At 41.6% G+C, this 23454-nt stretch overlaps 1 protein-coding gene across 3 annotated transcripts in view; it reads right to left on the bottom strand.

Moving 5' to 3' along the window:
* Positions 1 to 331: 331 nt before the first annotated feature.
* Positions 332 to 23454, bottom strand: part of SGMS2 (sphingomyelin synthase 2) — a 101683-nt gene continuing 78560 nt past the window's right edge. For all 3 annotated transcript variants that reach the window (XM_032400966.1, XM_032400967.1, XM_032400968.1), the window contains 5 exons: positions 20692 to 21391; positions 16557 to 16674; positions 11183 to 11336; positions 6507 to 6673; positions 332 to 5012 (listed from right to left, as the gene is read on the bottom strand). In XM_032400966.1, coding sequence (XP_032256857.1) covers positions 4809 to 5012; positions 6507 to 6673; positions 11183 to 11336; positions 16557 to 16674; positions 20692 to 21146 — 1098 coding nt within the window. In that variant the 5' untranslated portion in view covers positions 21147 to 21391 and the 3' untranslated portion in view covers positions 332 to 4808. The remainder of the gene's footprint in view (positions 5013 to 6506; positions 6674 to 11182; positions 11337 to 16556; positions 16675 to 20691; positions 21392 to 23454) is intronic.

Here is a 23454-nt window from a genome sequence, read left to right as displayed (position 1 = left end):
TTTTGTCCTTTTGCAAACAGTGGAAATCAGAATTATGGAGCGTGTAGCTGATTTTTTTACTTCTCCACGAATGACCTTACACTGCTCTGAATTATTTTTCACCTTAAGTCCGAGGGTGGGAAAAATAACACATTCCAGTTTACTTACGGTTCTATCAATTGAAGGTTATCACCTTATTTTTAAAATAGTGCTTGGAGAAAATAATCCTCTTGTGGTTTTAAGAAGTACTTAAAACCAAACAAAAATTTAAAACCTTTAAAGAAAACACATTTTTTAAAATAGAAACAGTATTACTAATTTTGAAAAGACTGTTGATGTCACTGTGGTTTATTGGTAAATACAAAGTATAGGCTCTTTGTTTTTTTTTTTTTTTTTTTGCTATATTTTTTTTTAAAGCAAAGCCAAGGAGATTAGAAACCAAGCACACATATGCTCTTTAGAGTAGAAACATAAATTAGTTTTTAACAATTAGGCACTTAAAATGTAAATGTAAAATGGCATTTTTAGAAGTATAAACTACAGTTCCACTCCTAAATACCTCCTGAAATGTTTTTACGAACACAAAAGCACAAGCACGGAAAACATTTCTAAACAAAGATAATTTCCTCTTTAAAAAACAACAACAAACCTGAACACAAATCCCATATGAGAGACCAATGACTAAGGTATTAGGGGAAGGAGAAAAGAGCTTCTGAAATTTACATGTTTGATTAAAATATAAGCATTTAATAAAACTATTACAATAGCATACAGTATATATTATAATGAAAAATATGTCAGGAAAATAATGAATTCTAGACTTAAAATTTTACTTTACAACAAGGCACTTAACACATTGAAACAGTACAGTAAATTTCCGAAAGAATGCAACAGGCTACCTCTCACACCTTGTAATGATATTTCTTTTATGAATATACTGTAACATAACCATACATTTTGCAGCATTAATCATTGCATAGGAGGTAAATTAAATAATGAATTCCAACTTGGCAACTAGATTAGCTTATGTTTACAGTTTCTTCTTTTTTTTTTTCTTTTAAAGGACAGTTTTAAATAATTCCATAATAAAGAACTATTCTCATTCATGATTCATTTAGAACACAGCATAGTTAGATTAATGAGTAATAAATCAGAACTTAAAAGGTGTGTATCTGTATAAAAACTTATCTTTGGGTACCTCTGACATGATTTTCAGTGTTTAGGTATTGAAGTCAAGAGCACTTCTTAATAGAAGAAATATTTTTAGCAAGTAAGTCAAAGGAGTTAAATTATTGCAACACAATGACATTAAAAAAAATACCAGAAACCTTTATACATACAAATAGAAAAGCCTTCAACACATGGCATATTACTTAAAATATGCTCGATTTAAAACTTGTAAACTCATTTATCAAGAAATTCCTTCTCACACTTCCTTGCAGTACAGAAGTGAATATGTTAAGACCGGCTTAAATTTTTAAAAAGTTTTACAGTGCAAAACAAAAATGACAAATAAAAAGGAAATGCTTAAAATATTGAAGAAACAAGATGTGAACTTTTAATTAAAAAAGAAGCTGCATGAGCTTTAGCATGTAAAAAAAAAAAATACAAATACAAAATAAGAAAGACTGCCAACCTGGTGTTTCAAAGTAAACAAACTATAGGTAGTTATAAAGGGAGACATTAATGATTGTGATAATGAGAGGTAAAATGGTCTGCAAATTTTCTTTGATCAAATGGACAAAGGATTAGAATTGTAACTCCCTGGGATCTAAGCACATTTTCCCTTTGGGAAAGGTTTAAAAGACCTTTAAAATAATCCCTTTTGCATGATGCTTTCAGATTATTGGCAAAAACAAAACAAAACAAAAAAACAACAACCAAACCAATGCCTTTTAAAAACTTGAAAATATACTTTAAAAAGTGGCAAGTTTGCGTTCCAAGTCATATAACATAATTCCACTAGGGGGCACTGCTATACAGCAAAGAACCTTAGGCAAGGTCCTCATTACCCCAGACCGGGGCCCGGGCTCGCTCAAAACAGCCTTCCTTCCTCAGCACAACTTGTTTCCCAAGATGCCAGTAAATTAAATAACAAATTTAAAATCACTCTGGGTGGAATCAGGAGCAATGCTTTATTTTCAGAGCTGTGGAGGAGCTCAAAAAATAGAATCTGAGAGGAACCCATTTCCATTTGAAAGAATTTAGAAAAAATATGCCTAATTTATGGGAATCCTGTTATAGATATTGCACAGAACTCAATTCCAAGAAAAGCTTCAAACGGGAGCACTGGTTTACAAAAAAAAAAAGGATAATGGAGAAGATCTCGTATTGTAATTAGCAAGGAAAAGGAGCTCCCAAAATTCACTGTTTCAAAGGCAAGATCATAATTGTTTAAGTTTTCTATCCCAAAGGGGCATGTTAGGTTAAGCTTCAAGTTTGCTTTGCTAAATGTAAATGAGTTTCTCTATTTCTTTTATTTTCCCATCTTGAAACTTTGGTGTTTTCCCTCCTTTTCAAATCACATGCTTCCTGTGTGTCTATCAGACACCTGTGACACGTACATGTAAGGAACACGTGAGCAGTAATAGTGTCTCCACACGTGAGGTCAGAGAGGTTTTTAAAGTTCTTTAAAAGGTGATGGTATTTTTTTAAAAACTGCATCACTTGACTAAAATGCAAGGTTTACTGTTTCAAGGGTCTCCAACAATCAACACACCATGATTTTTAAATCTTAAATACTTTTCCTTATTTAAGTTGAAGAAAATTAGGTTATCCAAGACACTGCTGAATAAGGCTCTCAGGTCTATCAGGTTATGAATTAGATGCTCAAGGAATATACCAACGTCAGGAGCACAAAACCCAGGCTTCCATGTCAGATGCTTTTCCTCATAATCGGACAGCAGGAATTGAAACTCAAGTGTTTTCAAGCACGACACCTTAAATACCACAAGTGTCAATATTTAGCAAATGAAAGACAAAATTCTGGCTTAAGCACATCCGGTAAACTATAGATCTATCTCTTATTGGTTTACTTAATAACAAATACCAGAAAACTACTTGCGTTTCAAAGTCTGCCAAGGATATTCAGGATTTCCATTCTCATTTTAAATAACTGGATGAAGAATGTCTTTTTTCCTGCCTTTGAATTCAACTACCTTTCCTTTAGTGATTCTTCTGTTACTCAGAGAAAGAGCCATTCTGAATACAGACACAGAATTTTAGCACCAAAAATAATGACCCTTCTGAAAAGATTTGTATTGTGCTTCTCTCAAGCAATCTGAAGGTCAATTTTGCGTACCAAATCAAGGCAAACTAGTTTATAATGACAAATTTAGGGGTATTTTTCATTCTTAAGTGCAGGGAAATTTTCAACTTTTTCCCCTTCAATATAAATGTAACTGCCCCCTTCCACCTCATGGGCCTGTCTTCTGACCTAGGGTTGATGATTCTGTAACCATAAATCTCGTTTTAGAATTACTAGAAGGCTCAAGAAATTAACCAACCCTGACAGCATTAATCTGATCTGATTTTTAAAAATCCATCTTCTTTTTGCATCACCTCAAAGAACTTTAGAAACGATGCTCCCCCCTTCACTGGGTCGCTGTCACTGTCCAACAGACTGATTCCAACAGGAGAGGATAATGCAGCACCGTGGTGTAATTTCAGGATCAAAGTAAAATTAGTTGTGGCGTATGTCCTTAGGACCCATTTATAAGAAGCTGAGTCTCTTGCTAAAAGGCAAGGATACATTACACTTTTAGACTCCATCTTGGTTTTTCCATAAAGTACAATGTAACTAGGAAGAAAGAGTTTCCAGCGAAACATGACCAACTGCATTTCTGAGTTCCGATTAGCCGATTAGCCGCTCTAAAACAGGTCTCACACAGGGTAGGACGGGAGAGAAACGCAGGCTTGTCCCCCAAGTGGCACGAGCATCCGTTCACATACATGTGTGTTTTCAGCCTGTGCTGGAGCAGCTACCTGCCCTAGGGGGTCGGGGGGGGGGGGGTGCGGCACAGATGCAAATTTACCAGGCAGAGAGCAGATAAATGTGTACACAGGACCACTTGTTTAACAGAAATAGCTCCATGTTTCCTGTGTATCTGTCCTAGAGATTTTAAAGTGAAATATTTACACACGCATAAAATCTGTGAGATGTGTCAAATACTTCCATACTGGATCACCTTTCTTTTTTTTTTTTTTTTTTAAGAAAATTATCGGTTTAAAAAAAAAAAAAGTAAAAGTGATACATAGTGCAGTGGGTGGTAGCAGCAGGTGCACATTCCCAGACCTGACCCTGACCTTCCCCGTGACAAGGTGGAAACAAAGTTCACCTCAAGTTTACTCACAACCGATAGATCTCCCCCTCATTAATAAGCCTAATGCTAAAACCGCTCTCAACATTAGGTTATTCTATTTACACAGTAGCTGCATATATCCAGATATTTTATTTAAAACATTAACAAATTCTTCTGACGTTGGAGGAAAAAAAAAAATCCTGAAAAAATTCTGTAGAGGGCTTTAGTGAATAAAGAATAAGGAGAAGGAATAGTATGTTCTTTGGCACCTCTTTAACAAGCTCATTAGTAAAATCCCAGTTTGGGGGCTTGTCACCAATGAATGAAGAGCTGCAGGAGAATATACCTTTCTCAGGATGAATTAAAAAACAGTCAAAGGGTAATACTTCATCTTTCTAATCATTTACACGAAATTTGGTCCACTTCTTCATTTACCAGTCAGTTCTTCTAAAATAAAAACCCAAAACTATACCTTTGGTTACAGCGTTAACTCTTTTGGTATAAGAGCTGATGCCTTTGTTTTACTCCTCAGGTAGATTTCTCATTATCTTCACCGATCTTCTGAACCCGTGAATACTTTTTGCATGAAGATTTAAAGCAGCCAGGGGGCCAGGAGAGTGGCCAGGAGAAGCAGCAAGGAATTGAGCCTTGTACGTTTTTCTCAAAAAAATAAAAGATGGGGAACCACCATGCTCGAGACAAGAAATTCGTCTGTGAAGAGACCTTCAAGTTCTGTAAAAAGTAGAAAAATAAAAAGGAAAATGAGACCTATTTTTCATGATTTGCATCCTATTTTTTTTCTTAATTATCATTCATTGTACCATAACAGAGAAAGCAGCAGAATCAGGATCACAAGGCAATAACTGTCTTTGTTTTTTTAAAGATTTTATTTGTCAGAGAGAGAGAGAGAGCGCACAAGCAGGGGGAGCGGCAGGCAGAGGAGGAAGCAGACTCCCCGCCGAGCAGGGAGCCCGATGCGGGGCTCAATCCCAGGACCCTGGGATCATGACCTGAGCCGAAGGCAGATGCTTAACCGACTGAGCCACCCAGGCAGTAATTGTCTTTGTGTCTTTTCCCTGATCCTGACATATTTCTGGTCCCAGGCTCCTTCCCCCTTCCCATCTCATGCAAATTCTTCTGCCTGCAATCCCAGTAAGAGACTCAGGAGTGGATGTGTGAGTTGGCCAGGAGGGACAGTTCTCAGGATGCATGAGCAGATGGATCTAGGCCCAGGAAGATGGAAGAGTGGAAGGTGAACTCACAGGGTGGAACAGATTTAAGGTGAGAGGTGAAGGTTTGGGGTTGATGGTGTCAAGAGATACCCAGATGGAAGTGTAAGAAGGAAGGCAGGTGGAAATGGGAGTCTACAAAATGGGAAGGAGAGCTACAGACACAAAATAACCCGTAGAAAAGGCATCTATCAGTGGATAGCACTAAACGAGAGTTGGATTTAGACCCTTTGGGAATGACATTTGCTCACAAATTATATGCATCGGACAATATGGCGGGACCACCCAAAGAGAAATCCTGCTACACGGACTCACTCTGACACCAGGCACACACACCTAGACTAGGAAAACACAGAGAAGGGGAGGAACCATCCCATCTTGGGATGACAGGAAGATAGCAGGAGCTAGGAAGGCTTCCCAGAAGATGTGGCCTTTGAGTTAGCTCTTTCCACATGAGCAGCAGAAGCAAAGAAAAGGTTGTCTGGGGACAGAAGGCAGCAGTAACAAATAAGGAAGTATAAGAAGGGAAGCCAGAGAGCACAGTATCACAAAAAGATGTACCAAATCCAGGAATCCACGGACTACTTATTTTGCCTGAAGTTTAACAATAATTGCCGTCTTCTCCTCAAAATTAGGTTCTCTGGGGGCAGGGAGCAGGTCTTACCGAGCTGCGCCACAATGCTTCTACAGAGAAGGTTCCCTTATTTTAAGTTAGCATTTATACTTCTTCAACTCTGGTATCGATTAGTCAAATTAGGAAAACACCACGCTCCATGATTACACCGCCCTTTTATCCTTAAATGTCATTTATATTTGTGACACTATTTAGTTGAAGAGGCAGTCGCGGGGATATGTTTCAGTGAACTGACCCAGACCCCACACGTGAGTGCAGACAGTGGGCATTCCCACTAAAGCTATCTGAAACCCCGCTGTATGAAAAAAGGGCCACTGCATTGAAAGAAAAGAAATTATCCAGGGATGGCTTCACTGTTCTCACCTTTTCATTGGCCATTGAATGGTACCACCAAAACAGTCGTGTGGTAATATAATAAGCAATGATCACATCAACAGTATAGTGTTCGTGCGCTACAAGAATGCAGATGATCCCGGCGGCACTCAGCAGCCAGCAGATTAAATGATACCACCAGAAGTGACGAGGCGAATCTAGACAGCAGAAAAAGTATAGAGTTAATAAGATTCCCAGGGATGAATTCAGTGATTACAGGCTACACTAACGACCTTAAGTAGAATAATCTAAGATCAGGAAGTCACCGGAAGAAGAAAACAGATTAACCCCCAATGAGTCACCGTCAGTTGCCTAGGATTTGCTCCATAGGAAGGGAGCAGGGAGAGGACCACTGATAGCAGGTCTAATAGTCATTCCCTGGGGAACAGTCATTCTCTAGACATCCTAGACCTTGCCCACTGCTAAGCCACTCAGTAAGGAAGAGAACAGAATTGTTTATTAGGTTGGTTGGAATTGGCTCATATTAGCTCACAGAAGGGATCCCATCGGAAAGAAAAGCGGTAGGGGTCAAAAGCAAGGGTAGTTGTCAAGGAAAATGTGGGGGGAAATGAGAAAGCAAGAGTCATTTCAGGTCTTACATAAACTTACTCTGATTTCTCCAGGGGGAGAAAAACAGCCTTGCGGCTAGCAATATTTTGCTTCTCAGCAATTTCATACTGTTATTGCTAATGGCAACTACAGATGCTCCCTATATAAAGCTTAGGATTCTGGCTCATTCACTTGTGGATTTTAGCCTTCCTAGTGAGTCCGCTAAGAAGGTCATCCTATTGATCGGCTGTAAGAGAGAACGGCAGCGCTCATCAGGTGAAGCAGGACCGTGCACCCCACAGCTTGCCCCCCCAAGTGCGGAGGACAGAGGTACAGATGCACCCTCTGGTTCATCACCAACAGCTTCCTCTTTTCTTTTTCTTTAATAGCTGTTTCCTTTTTTTCTATTTTAAAGACTTATTAGCTCACAAAGTTAATACTCTCACAAACCGATTTATTTCCTATTTGTCTGCGTTTATCTTCATAGTGATATTTATTTCTAAGTGCAGAACCATGGTAGAAGAGCAAAAGGATCCATTTCCAGAAGTTTAGAGGAAACACCAAATCAGGTATCACTCAAATGAAAAAGAGTTTTTGGTGAAATAGCTGTTGCTCTTTTGGTCCCAAGTGGAACAGTAAGATACTAAGCCTGCATTTGCATTTGGAAGTCTGACTTTTCCATTTTGAATGTGCTCCTTGTTCCTTCTCAGCTGGCTCACCCTGCCACTAAGTTCTAGCAGATAAGTGACGGACTCCTAGAATTTTAAAGCTGGAAGAGGCCTTACCCTTTACAGGTTGGGTGGCCAGATCCAGGCCCCACAACTATTCTGTTAGGCGGAGAATACTCAAAATTGAGCCAACATTTAGAAATCTGGAGAGTTCACTAAATATGCATTCTGCAGAACCACAGACTCCACCCTTCCCCGAAGTCTCACACCGACCCAGCTACCTCTGATAGGTCCCCTGGTATTTATTACCTTAGATGAGTTAAAACTGTTTGGGCAAACCAGAACCATTTTGTATTTGTTTATCCACAAGAAGCAAAGCTGAAGCAGACAAGGAGTAAAGAGGCGGGCCGAATGGTCATTTTACTACTTGTGGAACTGAAAATGAAGTTTTAGGAATGGCTGGAAATTCTAACACTGCTCTTCCACAAAAATGTATTCCCAGGTATGCTACCACATTGGGACCACTGCACCCTAACTGAGCACAGTGGCTGACCCAAAGCAAAGATTTAATAGCAATTATTTTGAAACAGAAATGGGAAAATGGTAACCCCTTCCTGCTTTCCCGTCCTACCACAGGGAGAACATCGAGCTAAAAGATAACGATACAAATATTAATCCACTCCACTTGTCTGTGTGGGCTCCTAGCCCTAGTTGCCATTGAATAGTCATACAATGGACTTTCTGTGGTAACAAGGTTAAAAAAGAAAGAAAAGAAAAGAAAAGAAAGAAAGAAAAATTTCCCCCTCTCCTAGCAAGACATTTGGTTCTAAAGCTAGGCTGACCTCCTCGGGCTAATTTTATAAGGAACCTAGGCCCCAGTGATAAAATTTGCACAGTAGTGGAAAGCCCACAAAAACGGTCCTGGTCCCATGTTTTCATCTGTTCTCTTGACAACATTCAAATCTACTCACGACAACCAAGCAAACAAGGAAAGAGAGCAAACAGATCAAAAGGCAGGAAAACAAAAAATATAGGAAAATGCATCTAATTCTAGAAGCAAACTGCTCAAAGAAGCCATTGGAAGCACCGCTTCCTCAGAACAGTAACACGTGGTGTCATTTAGAAGGTGATGGTTTTTCCTAATTGCACAGGAAACGAGCACAAACATGGAATGCTCTGTTTATGTACAGAACTGACTCTAGAGCAGGGTCTGTATTAAGCATTACAGATTTGCCATTTCATTTCTCACCAAAAATTAGAGAAAGCAGAATATAATTCTTTCCCTGCTGTATGTAAACTTAATACAGTTTTAAAAACTTCAAGCCAAAATCATGCCATGGGAAGCAAATCTCTCTACATACTGCAGAGCCTTCATTAAAGCATAAAAATAATCACAAGTTGCCTTGCTATTGCTCTGAAGTAAAAGAAAGAACAATAATGAGCAATAGACCCAGACTGTTCCTTAGCAATTTTATAAGATCAGACAACTTGGGTTCCCAAATATTCTAAACAGAGCCAAGAAATTAATAGCATAACCTCTGGAGTCAGCCTGCTTGAGTGTGAATACCCCATCCTCCAATTACCAACTGGGGACCGTGGGAAGTCATTCTCTCTAAGTTTCCTCTCTGAAAAATGGGGAAAACAGTGCTTCTCTCTTGGGGTGGCTGCAGGATTAAATGAGCTATTTTGCATCAATGGCTTAGAACAGTGCCTGGCACAGAGTATTATGACTTTTTGCTACTGCTGCTAACAACCCTTGGTCTTCGGTTATTTTGTAAAATTGACCTTCAGTTTCCTGGGGTGATTCTCTTCATTACTTTGAATCCACAATGGCTTTGCTCCAACATGCAACGCCTCCCCAACCTCCTCCTCATGTTTTTCTATAAATTTCTTATGATTTTCAGATTAGAGAGAAGCTCCTACAACTCAAGTACACCTCTGGACTGGAAAATAATTGATCTTACACACAGGTGGAACTTTTTCCAACAAAAGTTAGAGTTAGAATCATAAACAGCACAGATCACTCTATTGGCTCATCAGAACCAATAACTAGGTATTGGAAATGTAGTGACTGACATTTAAGGAAGAGATAACCCCCTGATATTGGTGCAGAAACAGACTCAGGTTTCTTCCCATTACCACCTCCCACAGTGTGAGGCTGAGGGCAGAAATCAGGGGAAAGGTCCAGAACGCCCTCTGCCGTAAAAGTCAGGTATGATGAAGTCTGTGCACTTAACACGCTACTCTCTGTACCGTGTGTGTGTGTGTGTGTGTGTGTGGCATTTACAAAGGAAACAATTCAGAAGCTACACAATTCTTACCAAAAAAAAGACTTCAGTTCATCTACTGTAAAGAACCTCAACTCTTTGTCATAATACTCTGAAAGCAGAACTTAAACCTAAAACCCCAGGAAACCCAAGGGACAAGAACTCACTTATGCACCCCTGACAGATAAACTCTGACGTCCACACTGCCATTTGGCGAGGCTAAACCTGTTTGGATTAATGACAGGCCAAGAGAGGGTGGAAGAAGCAGGACATCAGAGGGGGAGGCGTCCTTCTGCTGGTCTTTGCTAAAAGACCTCTTTACAATGCCGAGTAAGTGAAGAAAGTTGAGATAAGGCTCTAAGAAACACTGTGGAGTGTTCTGGAACTAAAGGGGAAGGTTAACCTGACCAGCGTTGCAACAATGAAGGAGAAAGTATCACTCGCTTTGAAAGGACGTTGAGATGATGTGCCTAATTAAATCAAACCTCAGAAATCTACAAGAAGGGGATCTGCCAGGCAACTAAAATACAGATCCCACAATGAAGGAGACATTATACCAGCCATGAAAGCTGACAGGATACACAAGGATTTTGTATAATGGGAATTAAGTGTATAAATATGGAAAGATACTTCACATTCTTGCCTCCATGTTGTTTTGTACAAAGAAATGATCAATACTGGCAAAATGTTCCTTGAAGATGCCTATTGAATCATAGAAGTCGGCTAGAAAATGGTGAAATTGGAATGGGACAAGAAAACATCTAAAAAAGGGGAAAACATTAAATTATTTGGAATGATGGAATGGAAGTTCCATACAATGGAAGTTTCACTCATAAGTCATTTACATTTGGCTTTCCAGTGCACTGATTCTGTTTGCAATAAACTTAACACTGTGTTCTTCTTAGTTGCAACACTAAAATAGCTTTTCATACCTAGAGAAGAGGAGGGAGACAGACATTGTGCAGGCATGCTAAATGTTAGAGAATCCAGGGTCAGGTTTTAAGCCTCCAGTGTCCAAATCACATAGGACTAGTTGAAATGACTTAAACACACACACACACACACCTCTCTGTCTCTTTCATAGCTATCAATCCCAATGGAATAAGGGTTCCCATCAATTTCTGGCCTTAGGGATCCCCCTCCCACCACAGTAGTCAACAGAGTGGGAAGGAGTTATACTCACATTCTTTGATGAACAAATAAGTAAGTGTCAGCACAACGGTGTGACCGCTGAAGAGGAAGTCTCCACACAAGATATGGGATCCAGTTATGGACAATCCACCACCGGAAATCAATCGCAGAATCCGTTGTATTTTTGCCTGAGAGTCTCCATTGAGCTGAAAGACACAAGATCAGGAAGAAAATTTACAAGCCGATAAAATCACACTTCAGCCTAATTTGTGTGATACTTAGAAAGCTTACCAGGTTGTGCTTTTTTCCTTTTAACTTAAAAAGCCAAAAAGAAGTCAAGGGTGGAAGCTCCTCCAATTAGGTTTTATTCGTTGAACTGGCGAGTTTTAGTGACACGTTTTAAATTATTCAGTATGTTACTAATAATATGTTTTGGTGGTGGTGTGTCCTTGGGCAAAGCTTTTAAAAAATATTAATAACCAATGACTTCACCACAGCTATGCACTAAAAAGATCAAAGCTACTTTCTTTCCTCTTTGTAGGGGGAAGTCAGGGTTTTGGATGGTTAATATTTGATTCAGCTGAATACCACATTACTAATATTCTAAAGTGTATTCGGGGACTTTGTGTTAAGTGGGCAGCCTAAAGTGTGCATAGAGCTGTGTTAATATCTGATCAAGACATTTACAGTTAAGAAGGGAGCTGCAACACATTGCATAATTTAAATAGGTTTGCAAATGATGGATTAGAGATGTATTGACAGCTTTTAAAAATGAGTAGCTCTGATCAGGAAAAACATCCTCCAAGGAAATAATCTGTGTGCTGTTGCAGAGGGCAAGAGTGCTCCCTTGGACAATGGTGTAGAAGTCCTTAGAAGCCACCATGATGACAAAGGAAACAATGATGGGCTAGGACAGGAGTTTGACCCAATAGTCAAAAGTTTATATCCCATTAAAACTGAAGCAAATAGGCAAGAGTAGTAGACTGAGTGGGTCAAAATGGTAGGCATGGAAAATTGGAATACTGAAATGCTCAGGAGCCAGATAGAGAGTTTCAGAACAATCTAGTATCAGGTGAACAGGCTTAGAAAAATCAAAGAATGATCCTCAGAAATATATTCAGGTAATAGTACACATGAGAAGAGAAATACAGAAAGACCACTAATGACTAGTCATTTGGGACCTAGGGGGCCAGGTCTAGGACATGCTGCCTTTTGTACTCAATGATGATCCTTTCGGGCAACTAGGCCCTGAAGCATGGCCAGTCTAGCCTTGATGATGGTTAAATAGGTAATGAAGACAGGCAGTATCCTGCCCAAGTGGATGCAAGGGGGAAAAGGAGGGTAGGATGCGTACAGGCAGATGGGAGGACGGTCTGGGAGTAGAGAAATTCAGCTAGCCTCTAAAGCAAGTGGAAAACCATCCTATCCAGTACAATAGGAATCCGGGCAGGATTCCTGGCCTAAAACATCACTATTGGGGACCTTAGAACCTTCCTCACTAAAAAAAGAATTCATAAGGATCTAGAAAGTTTTCTGGTATTCAGATGACCCATGTAAAAAGGAAACACACCATGATTGGTTGATAGTTGAGAATAAGGCTCTACAAGAGAAAATGCCGTAAACCGGGATTAGAGGGCAAGGTGAGAAGTAACTTTCTTCAAAAGTTTGCTTAGGGCGAGCCCAGGTGGCAAAACCAGAACACAAATATTTTATCAAGACTTGGTAGTCCTTGGGGCACCTGGGTGGCTCAAACGGTTAAGCGTTTGCCTTCGGCTCAGGTTGTGATCTCAGGGTCCTGGGATCGAGTCCCGTATCCGGCTCCCTGATCAGTGGGGAGTCTGCTTCTCCCTCTCCCTCTGCTGTTCCCGTCTGCTCTGGCTCTCTCTCTCTCAAATGAATAAATAAAACCTTCAAAAAAAAAAAAAAAAAAAGACTCAATAGTCCTTAAACCAACATGCCAAGTAACAGGTGACCCTGCCTTGAAAAGACAGGATCTAGAAGGCAGCAAAGGATCCATACCTGGGGAAGGTTAAGTACTGTTGACAGAGTTGCAGGACTCATTTCAGGCACACCTCAGGAACGGTGTATTGCAAACTACATGAAATAATGTGATACGCCCTTGATGTGGAAGATAGACTCTAGCCGTGTGCTTTATCAGATCAATCACAGTCCTTCAGGAACTTCTTATCACATGGCTGGCACAAACAACTGTTAACACTGAGATCAAATTAAAAAGTACACATGCTGCCCAACCACTGTGTTTCCAGTTTAAAAGGACACGTTATTCTTCATTTCAAAACCCTAACATTATTTTTTTTTTATCTGTTCACCTATCCCAACTCAGTACTCTAATTTCCTAACGGCAGAAACCCTTAAAGTCATCAGTCCCTTGACCCAGGATTAGATGGACCCAAAGGTCTAAGCAGACCAGGAGCTGAACTATTGCCACACATTGTCTTCTCCCCTCTTCCTTTCAGCAGCGAGGGTGAATGGAGATTTCTGATAGCCCTGGATTCATTATGCCTTTACAGAACAGAGGAAGCACGCTCTCTTCTTGCTCTGTCTTTCCACAGTTCTTAATTCCTTGATCCTGTCATTGCTATCCTAGATGTCAATTCATGCTCAGTATAAATGCTAAAGAGCACCTCAAGAAAGGGGGGGAAAAAAGAGGGTAGAAAGAAAACTGGGGAGGGTAGGGGAGGCTAAGTGAGAGTTGGGATTAATGGGGTTTTTTCCCTAATTCTGTTTTGGTTCACTGGGACCCTCCATCACTCACCACTTAAGACTCTAGTTCCTATTAATTTCCTCATTTTTTCAGACACCGTTCCACACCATGACTCGGTACGGAACAGAAGACGTGGACGACTAAGAGGAGAGGCATTGATCACAAGCGCCACACCAGACAGGTGCTCCGTGTTCTAAGGGTTCCTGGAGCTGTTACCACCGCATACCACGTCCCACACCAAGAAAGTACAAGACAGCCCAACACGGCTGATGACAAAACAAAAAACTCACCCTGCACACTGTCCCTTCAGTTCAGAAGAAGGGTCCTTTGGGCACTCATGGCCAGGAAAGCTTTCTCAGGGAAGGGACTAGACATTCTTGCACATGGCCAAATGGGTTTGAAAAGCTAAATCATTTCATCCAAGTCCTAATAACCGGGCCAAAATGTATTTATTTATTTATTTATTTTTATTTTTTTTTTAAGATTTTATTTATTTATTTGAGAGAGAGAGAATGAGAGAGCACATGAGAGGGGGGAGGGTCAGAGGGAGAAGCAGGCTCCCTGCCGAGCAGGGAGCCTGATGCGGGACTCGATCCAGGGACTCCAGGATCATGACCTGAGCCGAAGGCAGTCGCTTAACCAACTGAGCCACCCAGGCGCCCCCCAAAATGTATTTAAACACACTTCTCCGAACACAAGATTTTGTGGCTGCAAACCAAAACTCGGATGGGTGGGCTGACGCAAACTGTAAGCAAAAGACCCAAAGTGAGCTCCAGGAACAGACAAGGGAGAAGGCAGCTGGGAAACCAAAGGCCAAGGGTTTCCCCACTCTTGTGAAATCACGTGTGGGGACGGTATCCGCTGAGGAGCAAGCTGTGTTAGGCAGCGAGGGCTGTGTTTGACACCCCCCCACTGTGAGTGACTTCAGGATTACACGGTCCCGTCCTTGTTCACAGCCTCAGAGGGTATTCCACCGAGCCAACGACAGAGGAGGCCGGTAGATTACCTAACGGCCTTGTAACCACAAACAATCTAATGAGCACTCAAAGCCCGTGGCTGGACCCCACTGAGAACTCCGTTCTGACTCCTGTTCTAGAGCACCACATCACCTCCAGTTAAAGTGATCTGTGTGTTTATCTTACTGAACCCTTACTCAGGCACCCACAGCCAGCCTGCTCATGCGGCAGGAATAGGTCCTGACAGCTGACATGGGGGCGGATTAGTGAGGAGCCGCCAGAGCCCCGTTGTGAAGACTTGTAGCTTGGTTGGCCGGTGGTATGTTTACTGATGTGGCTTCTGAAAATTGCAGCTCTTCCAGGGAGGAGGATCTTTAATTTACTGTCTTTCTATAATCATAGCAATTCATCTCTGCAAACCTCATCCATTACTGGGATGGGCTTGCCTGCTTTTCTGTGCCCACTTCTTCATTTAACACATAGCAATAACCCCCTTAGAAGCGTTTATTACTTTTCTGAACTTTTCCCATGCCTTAAATTAGTTTCACTAAAAATCGGCCAATGTTTAAATTCAATATGTACACTGTTTTAATTACAGATACTTTCTGCTTTGATGGCTTTGGAAAATTAAGGCTTCTCCAAACCACACCTATATTTGGTGAGGGAGACTGCTGACTTCCTCAGAACCACTCTATTTTTCCTTCCACCTTGGACATCTGCTTAGTGTTCAGTAAAACATGATGTTAGACTTCATTCCCTCGTCCAGAAAGCACATGATTTGTAAGTTTCCTTTTTTTTTTTTTTTTATAAACCAGGGCATACTGGGGTCTAAGATGATTAACAGCTCTCTCAAGAAATGACTCTACCTGGAGAGACTGTAAATCCTGCTTAGGACCGTTTCCGAGTTCATTCCCACAATGTATCCCGACAAAAGGCCAGTCTGGCTTTCCATTTGCTAGAAACTCTGGGGTCATCCTTGGCTTCTTTCTCTTACGAGCACATCCTGTTGGCCTTACCTTCAGAACGCATCCTGAATCGAATGACTTCTCCTCACTCCAGTGGGCCACAAAGGGCCCGGGGCACCCATGACCTGTGCCATCTCTACTCAGCCACATGGGCCTCCTGCCATCCCTTGAACCCACTGTGACTAAGCTACTTCCGTGGCCCATCCACACAGCTCACGTCCTCATGCTCTATCTTGCCCCAATGCTTTCCTACCACAGAAGCCTCTCTGCTCTCTCTCTGAAGTCGTACCTACCCTCAGTGTCCCCGTTACCCTTACTCAGCTTTTCTGTTCTTCATCTGATAGTGACCTGACTTATCATCATGTTACAAGTGATGCATTTAGTTTTCGGCTGTCATCCCTCAATAGAACATAAATTCTTGAAGAACAACAACTTTGCTTTGGTCATTGCTGTTGCCATAGTGCCCGGCCTGGTACATAACAGCAGCTTTAACACTTGTAGGATGAATGAATGCATGGACAAGTAAAAAAGAAGGCAAAAAAGAAGAGTTGAACACCCCGCTGTAACTTTTGGTTAGCAGAAAATCAATTTCTGATGCGCAAAGATACACGTTTTATGAAAACATACTGGAACGTCTTCTCTCCAAATCCAGAGAAACAAAAAATATAGCAGACTGCAGTTAACAGCTCTGAGAGTGTCTGAAGAACCTGCCGTACAGCGAGCAGCTGTTCCCGAAGTGCTTTTTTCATCTCCTCTACCTGCGAACTCAGAGGCGCTTACCTTCGGGGCGCACTGGAAATGCATGCCAGGCACAGGGAGAGTGGTGACGTACATCGTAATACAGCGGTACAGGTATAAAGTTCCAATGATGAAAAAGAATCTGCGTCCTACTATTGACCTAAAGGAAAAACGGGGGTAGGGAGAAACTAGTTGACTCGTTGTTTCTGCTCCCAATGCAATACAGACCAACGTTTAACAGAATAAAGAATGATTAATACAGAGTGGCATTAACAGACCAGTTTCACGGCTCACACACAGGCTTACGTGAACCCCTACATTCCAGAAGTGAAGGTTCACCTTTTGTAATAAATCTAGGAGGGTTAGGACCCAAAAGGAATGTCTGTGGGGAGTGGAGAAGTTATAGCAGACTAAGGGCTCTAGACAACAACCTCTCCTAAAAAAAGGCGCTCTTTGCCAGAGAATTCAATGAACTGCTCTATGTTTCTAGTCAACACACTACATTAATAAAACCTTCCCTTGAGAACATATCAAAGGTATAAACGAGCCACGGTCGCAGAGGAATTAACTAATGAGCTAAGGTGATATTACATAATTGGGCACAGAGGGAAATGGGGCAACTGATTTAACCGGAGTTATATAAGCAAGGCTTATTTGGAGACCATCCAACAGTGTTTTCACAACTTGGGCACGGACTATTCTATCTATGACTATACAGATTTTCAGAGAACTAGATTTTGAAAATGTCCAAAGTACCCTTGTGCCTTTATGGACATTTAAGGGTGAAGCTCTAAACTGATTAGTTTACCCTTATTTTATTCAACCTTGATCAAAAAATAAAAGGCAAAAAAAAAAAAAAAAATCCCACAAGTACTTTTATACTTCATATTTCTTGGTGGAGACCTGTCCTGTACCCCCGAGTCCTCACTCCAGCGCAGTGATTCCCAGAGGTTTGACTTTGTGCACACTGTCCTCCAATGGGAAAGGCTCTGCCTGTTTGCGCCGCTGCCTCATGGGTTATCTGAATGGGCTTCGAGGGTTCTGAGCGTCCTGATGTCCAGCAAAAATGACAACTTGTTTTCTGCTGTGTAATTAGGGCTGGGTCTATAAACTCTGGGTTCTGGGGAGTCAGAGGGGGTGGGGCCCATAAAGCCGCTGGAATTGCTAGTTGTAACCTCCCTCACACATAAACTATATTCCTACAGGTCCCTCATTTTCAGAGCTCTCAAACGTTCAAAACTAATACCGATCAAAGACTTCTGGAAAACTAGGCAGTTTCAGGCATGTGGCATATTTTTAGTTTTCTCCAAGACTGTGGTCTGACGTGGATCAAAGTCTAATTCAGGTAACTGCTGGGACTTCTAATTTACAGAATTATGTACGAATATAATTTTAGTTGCCCATTTCCAGTAACTATTTTAAGAATATTCCAGAGCTTCTGGGATCAAAATATAGAGTAGAAAGCTACCTAGACTATTAAATGAGGGGTGCCTGGGTGGATCAGTTAAGTGTCTGCCTTCAGCTCAGGTCATGATCCCAGGGTCCTGGGGTCGAGCCCCATGTTGATCTCCCTGCTCAGTGGGGAGTCTGCTTCTCCCTCTCCCCCTGCTGCTCCCCCCTGCTCTTGCGTGCACTCGCTCTCTCTCAAATAAATAAAATCTTAAAAAAAAAAATAGACAACTAGATGAAAGTATTTATTTAGTGCAAGGCCATTTCTTTCAAAGGTCTGCTATATTAACTCTGTCTTTTCTAGTACTGAAAAGGAAAGGGTGATAATCAGTGCTGAGTCTCTCCATTTGGTTAAGTGAAAAACAATTCACCCTTTGCTTCAACCTCAGACCCAAAAAGTGTGTTGAACTGGGTGCTCCATGCTGTTCGACAAGGTGAAGTAATAAGCAGGAATTATGAGTCAATTATATTCATTCCAGCATTCTGAGTTCAGCTGTACTCAGAACTGAAAATTAACTTAGAAGGTAAAACGTGCACTCTGCAACCTTATTTAGAAAAATAACTACTGCTAATGATTTTTTTCCCACAGCTTTGAAGGTGCTTTTACAAGAGAGAGCAAGTAGGATTTCTTATTCAGCTAGGATGTTCAAAACAGGTTGTAAAAATTATTCTACTAGTTACTAAAATGATACAATTCTACCTCAAAAGTAAAAAAAAAAAAAGTATGATTTCCCCAACAAGTTTCTGATGATGAGTTGTGATCAAAACAGTAGATTATCTGGTGGCGCCTGGGTGGCTCAGTCGTTAAGTGTCTGCCTTCGGCTCAGGTCATGATCCCAGGGTCCTGGGATCGAGCGCCACATCGGGCTCTCTGCTCTGCAGGAAGCCTGCTTCTCCCTCTCCCACTCCCCCTGCTTGTGTTCTCTCTCTCGCTGTGTATCTCTCTCTGTCAAATAAATAAACAAAATCTTTAAAAAAAAACCAAAACAGTAGATTATCATTAAAATGTGTGGCCAGCTATGTGCCCACAAGTTTGCTTGTTTGGGGGGGAGGGGCAGAGGGAGAGAGAGAATCTCAAGCAGGCTCCATGCCCGGCGCAGAGCCCAACTTGGGCTCGATCTCATGACCCTGGAATCATGACCTGAGCTGAAATCAAGAGCTGGTTGCTTAACTGACTGAGCCACCAGGCACCCCCAGGAGTTTCGACATGGTAAAGCCTAAGGTGCTCATGGAGTGGCAGTTCATAACAACTCTCTAGATAAAGATGCAAATAAATGGAGACTGTGCTTAAGCAGCACGGTAGATGCCAGCTATTTACCAGACCCTGGAAAAGGTCTCTTTTCACGTATATATGAATAAAACGTTGGTCTAAATTAAGGGAGAAAGCAAACACCTTTGGCCTAAGCAGGCTCTTTTATTTTCAGTGTCAATTGTAGACACCCAAAAGAGCAATGCTAAAGTTCAACAAACCTATTGTTTGCTTTCGGCATAAAGCATACCGTAACTTAACAGCTTGGGCAGCAAACAGTTCTAGTAAAAGACCGTTGCTAGCTGCCCTTTACTTACACATACCAAGGAAAATGTTTAGGAATGACTTCAGTTTGTGGAACAAGCTTTCAAAACTACAAACTTGGAATTTGGGGGAACTCTTGAGCAAAGAGAGATTGAATTCTCCTCTCAAAGCAACAAGCAAATGAAAGAACAGTATAGCGTAAATTCTCTCTTCTAAACATGATCTTGTGGCATTAATGCAGAAATCCCATTTGTGAATTTTTGAACAGTATCGACTAAGTTAGTACACATTACATTTTCAAAAGCCTCCGTTTATGGGCAAGGTTTTGATCCAACTTCTATTTTAGTGATTTAATTGCTAGAATCTTAGTAGAGAACAAAACATCTGAAGGAGACATGAGATGAAAAGGGAATTGCCGGGGCCCTGTTTTTATGGACTAGCAGTCAGATTTCACAGGGAAGCAAAAATAACCACTTCAGAGCTATGTCCTATTTTTAAGTGTCTTTAAAGCAAAAGTACGTGGCTTTACTACTTCCTGACTGCCCCCATTCCAGAACAGGGAGACTGAATGAACTAAGGGCTCCCTTGTGGTGCCACGGGGAAACCGGACAGCACGGTTACTTGAGAAACCTAAAACCCAAACTGCACGGACCCACGCCTAAATGCCGTTTCTTAAACTCCTGTGACTCCATTGCCAACAGGCAACAGAAAAAGAAATGTAAAATTTGCGAACTCCTGAATAGAAGCAAACCTCAAAGAATGCTATGGACTCTAGACCAATACAGTCATCACGCTATGAGCAACAGAAAAAGTTCCCCGGCGACGCCATTCCCCACCTGTTAAAAGCCTAAAACAACAAAAGCATGATGAGGTGAATGTTATTCCTTTCTAAGCCTCTTGATTTATCATGCAGATACCATAGCACCAAGTTGCTTGAAATCAGGAACTGCACCTTAAATTCATCAACTCTGAATCACCAACCACAGTACATCTGTAGAGTCCTCACGGTTACCTCTCATACACAGTTGCTCAATAAATGTTTATTCAACACGGTCGATCCTTCTGTTGCTTCCTGTCATCAAATGCCTGGATCGGACTAAATTCATCAGACAAAACCGAGGAAGACCGTTTCAATTACACATCAACCCGCATAAACACAAACTCAGGGCAAGCCCCCCCCCCACACACACACCCCCCATGAGCAGACCTACTTACTTGTATCTCAGAAACAGCCACTGGGTGATCCATAATCCAACCAATATAATCCCATTTATTTCTGATACAGAAAATGCCCATTTTACCCGATCAACGTAATCAAAAAACTTGTCTGGTAGTGGGGGGCTGAGCTCCTTGGGAGGCACCCTTTCGTGTACAACTGTGATCATGACGGTGGTTAGGACGAGGTTGAAAAGGGCGTACACGAAGGCAATGCCTGTTTTCCACCACTCCAGGGGAAATTTGTTCCTGGATTCAGTGGGCATAGCAATCTGGATATAGTCCGGGTACTTTTTGGTGCCCTTTCGCAACCCATTGGATAAGCTCTTAGGTTTACTGTTGCCATTTTTGTTTTCTTCTTCGACAGGCTCGGCAGGTCTCGTGTAAGTATTTGCAGGATCATTGGTTTGATTTTCCATATGTTCTTCAAGTTTTGCTGTCTCTATAATATCCATTGTCCCCCAGTCTTCAGATCAAAAGGGAGATGGCAAAGTTCGTGTTTTTTGTGCAAACTTAACTTTTTTAAAGCCTTCTATTTCCAAGATCAACATGGATTCCTATAACTGATTTTGTTTCCTAGCACAAAACGTAGAAGGTAGCCATCTGAGTACTGTTCCCCCCATGCAGGCGCCTGGGGTACACTCGCCACTTTCAAGAGAGGGAGCCAATTTTCTTTCTCCCAGAGGTGTTACTATCCCACCTGCAAAAAGGAAACAAAAACTATGTTCAGACGCTGTGCTTGTCCAATTGTCAACCATCCAAAACAAAAACATTATCAAAATAAGGAAGCAAATACCAAAGCCGTTTGCTTTAGAAATATATCGTCAGAACATGGTTAATGCTGTTGAGATGGAGTTTATTTGCAAAATATGGAGTTGTTTTATCTTGGGATTCTTGTCTCCTTTTGAGCCGATGTTAGTATAAATAGGACCATTTTAATAATCAATTCCTTTAAAATTTCTTTAAATAAAAGTCAGGACCCAACTTTGCAAACCCCTCATCAGACACTATTACTTGTTGCCAACCATGAAGTCATAATAACTTAGAACCTCTCCAGAGCTCACATCACTCTTTCCTAGGGCTGCAGCTTTTCTATGAACCTGCAAGAACACAAAACTGGGATGAGTTGCTCACATGCACTGAGTAACTGTTACTCTCTCCATTTGTCGATGAGTCCATTTTTTATTTCCTCCTTAAAAAACTGGAGTCTTTTTAAGTGACCACTTTGCAGGACAGATTCAAGAACCACACATTCAAGATACTTAAAATCGGCACCGCCTCAGTTTATCCTTCGATATGTAGAGATGCACACCCTACACCAGGAAAGCTGACAGCCTTCAAAATAATATGGTGAAAAGACACACAAAGCCTTAGCTACGTCACGTTGAGGGAACGCATTCTACTTGTTACTCAAAAGGTAAAATCCTACAATTCGCATGGTAAATTAGTACGGAACAACATTTTGAGACAAGCACTGCAAGATCTACCAGGCAGTAGAAACTGACACCCAGAGGACCAGCTCCCGGCACTCACCACCACGACACGGATGAGGGAAGGGTGCCTTTGGCTTAAGCTCCACAAGCTCCGGAGAGCCAAGACTTCTTCGCAACACAGAGCACCAAGCACCAACTCTTTTATACTGGTTAGCAACACGGCCCCAGCTGTTCTCAATTTAGGAAAGCAGTATTTTAGTCGTGCTGCAGAACCCAGCCACCTGAAGGAGTTTTCAAACCTCATAATTAGTCCCCGCCCTGAGTACACTGCACAACTTAAAGCATAATTCTTCACATTTTAAAGGCCTCCCTTTCAGGGGAACTTCAAGAAAAAATGGGGGGGGGGGGAATTCAAAGCAAGCTTTTATTTAATGAAAGAAAAAGGGGGAAAGGAAGCCTTTATTTAACGAAAGAAAAGGGGGAAAAGTTAAAATGGCAGAGTCAGTAAGTACAGGCAATATTTGTTGAGAGTATGTATGGCAAACAGAGCGACCATAAGTGTTTCTTGTGCACCTGAACACCCCAGCGCTGAGGGAGCAATGGGGAGGCAATTAAAGGGAATTTAAAAAACACGGCTGACCTGAGCATTCATCCAAAGAGCTTGCAGTCTAACTGAAGAGACAGAACTCAAGTGACAAAAATCTACTGGGGAATGATCACTAGATAAAAATGTAGTTTTAGGGGCACCTGGGGGGGGGGTGCAGTCGGTTAAGCATCTGACTCTTGATTTCGCTTCAGGTTGTGATCTCAGGATCCTGAGATCGAGCCCCGAGTCAGGTCCTCACTCAGTGTGGAATCTGCTTACGATTCTCTCTCCCTCCCTCTGCCCCTCCTGCTCATTTTTTCCCTCTCTCTCTCAAATAAATCTTTTAGTGAAACAAAACAAAACAAAACAAGTGTACTTTTAGTTGTATCCCTGCTCCCCTAACAAGATGTGTCTACAGAGACGTACTGTCCTTTTCTGGGGAAGAGAAAGCATGAGGAAAGTTGGCCTGGAGAGAAATGGAGGGTCACTGGAGGATGGAGACGGGCTAAGAGGTATCACTGAGAAGCAGACATTGCACCTTTCTCTGGTCCCTGTGAAAAGCCACAGACACGAATACACTAGAGCAGGATGAGAAAGGACCAGTGCCCCTCTCGGGAAACCAGGATTGACAGATACTCTTTGTAGGACCCTCGCACAATGTTGTGGGAAGAGTAAGTATAGAGAAGAGGTGCGTCAGTAAGATATTTGCAAAAACAAACCTTTGACACCATGGATTACCACTTC

The sequence above is a fragment of the Phoca vitulina genome, unplaced genomic scaffold (genome assembly GCF_004348235.1).
Source record: "Phoca vitulina isolate PV1807 unplaced genomic scaffold, GSC_HSeal_1.0 scaffold3, whole genome shotgun sequence".
In the NCBI taxonomy this organism is placed as follows: domain Eukaryota; kingdom Metazoa; phylum Chordata; class Mammalia; order Carnivora; family Phocidae; genus Phoca; species Phoca vitulina.
Note: the sequence above shows the minus strand (reverse complement) of the source record. Positions and strands in the feature narration are given on the sequence as shown.